The sequence below is a fragment of the Lucilia sericata genome, unplaced genomic scaffold (assembly GCF_015586225.1).
Source record: "Lucilia sericata isolate MDLA Ls3-8-SP2 unplaced genomic scaffold, ASM1558622v1 Contig000845F_arrow, whole genome shotgun sequence".
Taxonomy (NCBI): domain Eukaryota; kingdom Metazoa; phylum Arthropoda; class Insecta; order Diptera; family Calliphoridae; genus Lucilia; species Lucilia sericata.
In genome coordinates, this window is record NW_023994837.1 from 191,686 (window position 1) to 198,350 (window position 6,665).

General features: G+C 32.4%; 1 protein-coding gene across 1 annotated transcript; it reads right to left on the reverse strand.

Moving 5' to 3' along the window:
- Positions 1 to 220: 220 nt before the first annotated feature.
- On the reverse strand, positions 221 to 3,633 carry LOC119608526 (pancreatic triacylglycerol lipase-like). The gene is made up of 6 exons (XM_037962977.1): positions 3,482 to 3,633; positions 3,289 to 3,422; positions 1,782 to 1,917; positions 1,397 to 1,725; positions 1,108 to 1,330; positions 221 to 343 (listed from the first exon to the last, which is right to left on the reverse strand). Exons 1-6 carry the CDS (start codon positions 3,592 to 3,594, stop codon positions 268 to 270), a joined length of 1,011 nt encoding a protein of 336 aa, XP_037818905.1. The 5' UTR covers positions 3,595 to 3,633; the 3' UTR covers positions 221 to 267.
- Between the last annotated feature and the right edge of the window lie 3,032 nt (positions 3,634 to 6,665).

Here is a 6,665-nt window from a genome sequence, read left to right on the forward strand (position 1 = left end):
TGTTAATAATTTTTGCATTCTTTTAAACTTTAAAATAAACCTTCATTTTTAAAATAAAACTTAAAACTTTATAATTCTATTTTTCCCCCTTAGGTTTAACAAGGGTTAATATATATTTAAAGTGTTTGTGACTGTACTAAGAAATAATATAAGTATACAATAAGTTCTATAGCATATTTTTAGGAGTACATTTAATTTATAATATATACATCATTTTGTCTAATAACGAAGCCATCAACCCGTTTAGTATTGTAGTTATTTATACAGTCAATTTAGTTGTGTATACAAAGCCATGCCATAAGGTGGCGCATCATAAGTTTCCAAATAATAAGAACCAGAGGCGCTGTATAAAAAATAAAAACAATTTATATTATACAACATTATTTATACAGTTAGTCAAGACACATTAGTTTTAAAAAGTTAAGTCAACAACCCAGCAATAATGTTTATACAGTAAATGAACCAGCAATTTTTGCAAAAATACGTTTTTTTTTTATACGAAATGTAAAATAAATTCTTTTTCTTATATGCTGCACGAAGTTAAAATCGCCCTAGGATAGTGCAGGTAATAGCTGCCCATTAGAAATACCCGTGTTTGTGTGTCGTGCGCACCTAATTCTGTTAAGCCGCGACAGTTTTTGAAACTCTCTCTGAATTTGCAAAGCAATTTGAATGTGTTTCTGTATCGTGAACGAACAGTGTTGCCAAACAATTTTTGACTATATAAAAAAAATGTGTTGGAAATTATTTGAAATTTGACGGAATAAAATTGAGAATCTAAAAAAGGGGTCTTTTGATAATTTTTCGTTCTTCAAAAGGTATTTTTTGAAATTTTTATAATATTGAAATTAGAAAAATGAAATTAAGCATGTAGTTCCCGGACTAAGTGAGGTACTTTTTGAATTTTCTATAAAACTAAAGTTCGTGGTAGTTTTTTGATCATCAAATGGTACTTTTTGAATCTTTTTTAATATTAAACCTAGAAACGTAGAATTAAAAACATAGCGCTTGAATAAAAATCTATAAAAGTGGAATTTCTGGTACTTTTTCGCGTTCCAAATGGAAAATTATTGGATTTGTAATCCAATTCAATTCCGATAAGCTTACCTTCTAGAAACTCCTTCTCCCATATAGGCTATGAGTGCATCATTTTTAGCAGCAATAGCATCTGCCAACGATTTGCTTAAGCTACTATCCTTTATTTTTTGCAGACACTTGTCAGAAGAATGCATACTTATAGCCATTAAAGAACAGGGTATAGCTGGAAAATTTTGTGGCAAAGCAATTGATTCAGCATACAATATCACGGCTCTATTATGGCTACAGCTATCTAAAAATTATATTTTTATATAAATCTTTAAATCAAATTTCTTTTAAAAAAGAGTTTATAACTTACAAGCCTCAAATATTAACTTACTGGCACTAATAATATCAACATCATCACAACCCTTCTGTGGGGTATGACCATAATTTGGATAAAAATCCATTGTACCTCGAGGTGTATTATCACCAAATACCGGAAAATCGGTATGTATAACATCAACAAATAAAGCGGCATTCGCGTGTAAACTATCGGCTGCATTGGGGGTAAATAGAGGTAGAGCAGGATCTAAACCCGTTACACGACCTATAGAGCCATTAAAATAACGTCCCATATTGCCGGCAATATGAGCACCCAAACTGTGTCCTATTAAATGAACTTCTGACAGAGGTATTTCATGTTTGCTAATAATTATCAGAAAGATGGGGTGAATCTAAATTAAAATTTTAATTTCACTTACTTTAAATAGTTTTCCAATAATTTTCCAAGGAAAATAGCAACTTTTCCTACTGCCAATCTAGAACTGGGATAATCTAAATTAGCTGCATTTTCCCAATCCACCAAGAAAACGTTTTCCTTACCTTGGGCCATGTATGCTTAGAAAGATCAAAAGTAAAATTTGGTTTAAAAATTCTTCTGAAACTTTATGAAATTTTAAGGGGGAAACAACTATAGTTTGGACTATAGCCAGTACTACAGAATATAGCTTGGACTACAGGCTATAGTCTGGTTAATAGACTGTAGCCTCAACTATAGACTCTAGTCTGGACTATAGACTGAATTATCGACTATATTCTGGACTATTGATTACAATCTAGATTATAGTCTAGACAAAAGTCTAGACTTTAGACTATAGTCTGGACTATAGACTATAGTCTGGACTATAGACTATAGTCTGGACTATAGTCTGGACTATAGACTATAGTCTGGACTATAGACTATAGTCTGGACTATAGACTATAGTCTGGACTATAGACTATAGTCTGGACTATAGAATATAGTCTGGACTATAGACTATAGTCTGGACTATAGACTATAGTCTGGACAATAGACTATAGTCTGGACTATAGACTATAGTCTGGACTATAGACTATAGTCTGGACTATAGACTATAGTCTGGACTATAGACTATAGTCTGGACTATAGACTATAGTCTGGACTATAGACTATAGTCTGGACTATAGACTTTAGTCGGGACTATAGACTGTAGTCTGGACTATAGACTATAGTCTGGACTATAGACTATAGTCTGGACTATAGACTATAGCCTGAACTATAGACTATAGTCTGAACTATAGACTATAGTCTGGACTATAGACTATAGTCTGGACTATAGACTATAGTCTGGACTATAGACTATAGTCTGGACTATAGTCTGAACTATAGACTATAGTCTGGACTATAGTCTGGACTATAGACTATAGTCTGGACTATAGACTATAGTCTGGACTATAGTCTGGACTATAGACTGTAGTCTGGACTATAAACTATAGTCCGGACTATAGACTATAGTCTGGACTATAGACTATAGTCTGGACTATAGACTATAGTCTGGACTATAGACTATAGTCTGGACTATAGACTATAGTCTGGACTATAGACTATAGTCTGGATTATAGACTATAGTCTGGACTATAGACTATAGTCTGGACTATAGACTATAGTCTGGATTAGTCTGAACTATAGACTATTGTCTGGACTATAGACTATAGTATGGACTATAGTATGGACTATAGACTATAGTCTGGACTATTGACTATTGTCTGGACAATAAGCTAGGGTCTAGACAATACACGATAGTCCAGACTATAGTCTGGACTATGCACAATAGATCCTAGTCTAAACGATAGTGTAAAAGATTATTAATCGATAGAACTTTATATATATATATATTATTAAAATAGGGGTACTGATAGTTTGAATTCTTTTACAGAAATATTTCGTTTTATTTATGGTCAACAACTTACCATTTCTTAAAGGTCTTATCGAGTTGTGAAAACGGTTACCCAGAAATCCATGTATAATAACTTTAATATCCGTTTTACTGGACGGCTCAACAATTGTATCCAAAGTGAATTCATGAGCTTGACCATCATGAAGACTAACAGAAAATCTAAGTAAAATTTCTATAAAATTTTGAATCAGAACTCGTTCACTTACGGTTGCTGATAATAAATATTAGCTCTTTGCACTAAATTGTCAATATTAGCTTTTGCTAGCCACAAGTTTAACAAAACAATAATGATTGTGAATAAATTTCTAAAATTTTCCATTTTTTTCCTATTTATTTTCTCTTTATTTCTAAAATTGTTGCTTTATCTTTAAAAGTCTAGAATAAACTGAAAAAGCACGATTAAGTCATGAGTCTTAGGTCAAGATTTAAATTCGCTTTATCTAAAAATACTTTTAGTTAATCGCATGACTTTATAATAGAGTTAAACAAATTTTCAGTTAATTATTTTTTGTCATTTATTTAAGCAATTTGGGTTTTTTTCGCTAAATTTATAAATGACGTTTTTACTTTATGTTTGTTTAAGAAAAATGCTCAATTTTGAGATTAGAAATAAAAAAGGATATTAAGCAATGTGCTATATAGACTAGGCTATAGTCTGATTCAAAATTGAGAATCAGAATATAGACTAGACTATAGACTAGGCTATAGACTAGACTATAGACTAGACTATGGACTAGGCTATAGACTAGGCTAAAGGATAGACTAGACTAGGCTATAGACTAGACTAGACTAGACTAGACTAGACTATAGACTAGACTATAGATAGACTAGACTAATAGACTAGACTATAGCTAGACTATAGACTAGACTATAGACTAGACTATAGACTAGACTATAGACTAGACTATAGACTAGACTATAGACTAGACTAGACTAGACTATAGACTAGATAGACTATAGACTAGACTATAGACTAGACTATAGACTAGACTATAGACTAGACTATAGACTAGACTATAGACTAGACTATAGACTAGACTATAGACTAGACTATAGACTAGACTATAGACTAGACTATAGACTAGACTATAGACTAGACTATAGACTAGACTATAGACTAGACTATAGACTAGACTATAGACTAGACTATAGACTAGACTATAGACTAGACTATAGACTAGACTATAGACTAGACTATAGACTAGACTATAGACTAGACTATAGACTAGACTATAGACTAGACTATAGACTAGACTATAGACTAGACTATAGACTAGACTATAGACTAGACTATAGACTAGACTATAGACTAGACTATAGACTAGACTATAGACTAGACTATAGACTAGACTATAGACTAGACTATAGACTAGACTATAGACTAGACTATAGACTAGACTATAGACTAGACTATAGACTACACTATAGACTAGACTATAGACTACACTATAGACTAGACTATAGACTACACTATAGACTAGACTATAGACTAGCACTATAGACTAGACTATAGACTAGACTATAGAACTAGACTATAGACTAGACTATAGACTAGACTATAGACTAGACTATAGACTAGATTATAGACTAGACTATAGACTAGACTATAGACTAGACTATAGACTAGACTATAGACCTAGACTATAGCACTAGACATACAGCTAGACTATAGACTAGACTATAGACTAGACTATAGACTAGACTATAGACTATACTAGACTATAGACTAGACTATAGACTAGACTATAGACTAGACTATAGACTAGACTATAGACTAGACTATAGACTAGACTATAGACTAGACTATAGACTAGACTAGACTATAGACTAGACTATAGACTATTCTATAGACTAGACTATAGGCTATAGTCTGATTCAAAATTGAGAATCAGAATATAGACTAGACTATAGACTAGACTATGGACTAGGCTATAAACTAGGCTATAGGATAGACTATAGACTAGACTATAGACTAGACTATAGACTAGACTATAGACTAGACTATAGACTAGACTATAGACTAGACTATAGACTAGACTATAGACTAGACTAGAGACTTGACTATAGACTAGACTATAGACTAGACTATAGACTAGACTATAGACTAGACTATAGACTAGACTATAGACTAGACTATAGAATAGACTATAGACTAGACTATAGACTAGACTATAGACTAGACTATAGACTAGACTATAGACTAGACTATAGACTAGACTATAGACTAGACTATAGACTAGACTATAGACTAGACTATAGACTAGACTATAGACTAGACTATAGACTAGACTATAGACTAGACTATAGACTAGACTATAGACTAGACTATAGACTAGACTATAGACTAGACTATAGACTAGACTATAGACTAGACTATAGACTAGACTATAGACTAGACTATAGACTAGACTATAGACTAGACTATAGACTAGACTATAGACTAGACTATAGACTAGACTATAGAGTAGACTATAGACTAGACTATAGACTGGACTATAGACTAGACTATAGACTACACTATAGACTAGACTATAGACTACACTATAGACTAGACTATAGACTACACTATAGACTAGACTATAGACTAGACTATAGACTAGACTATAGACTAGACTATAGACTAGACTATAGACTAGACTATAGACTATATTATAGACTAGACTATAGACTAGACTATAGACTAGACTATAGACTAGACTATAGACTAGACTATAGACTAGACTATAGACTAGACTATACACTAGACTATACACTAGACTATAGACTAGACTATAGACTAGACTATAGACTAGACTATAGACTAGACTATAGACTAGACTATAGACTAGACTATAGACTAGACTATAGACTAGACTATAGACTAGACTATAGACTAGACTATAGACTAGACTATAGACTAGACTATAGACTAGACTATAGACTATTCTATAGACTAGACTATAGGCTATAGTCTGATTCAAAATTGAGAATCAGAATATAGACTAGACTATAGACTAGACTATGGACTAGGCTATAAACTAGGCTATAGGATAGACTATAGACTAGACTATAGACTAGACTATAGACTAGACTATAGACTAGACTATAGACTAGACTATAGACTAGACTATAGACTAGACTATAGACTAGACTATAGACTAGACTATAGACTAGACTATAGACTAGACTATAGACTAGACTATAGACTAGACTATAGACTAGACAATAGACTAGACTATAGACTAGACTATAGACTAGACTATAGACTAGACTATAGACTAGACTATAGACTAGACTATAGACTAGACTATAGACTAGACTATAGACTAGACTATAGACTAGACTATAGACTAGACTATAGACTAGGCTATAGACTAGACTATAGACTAGACTATAGACTAGACTATAGAC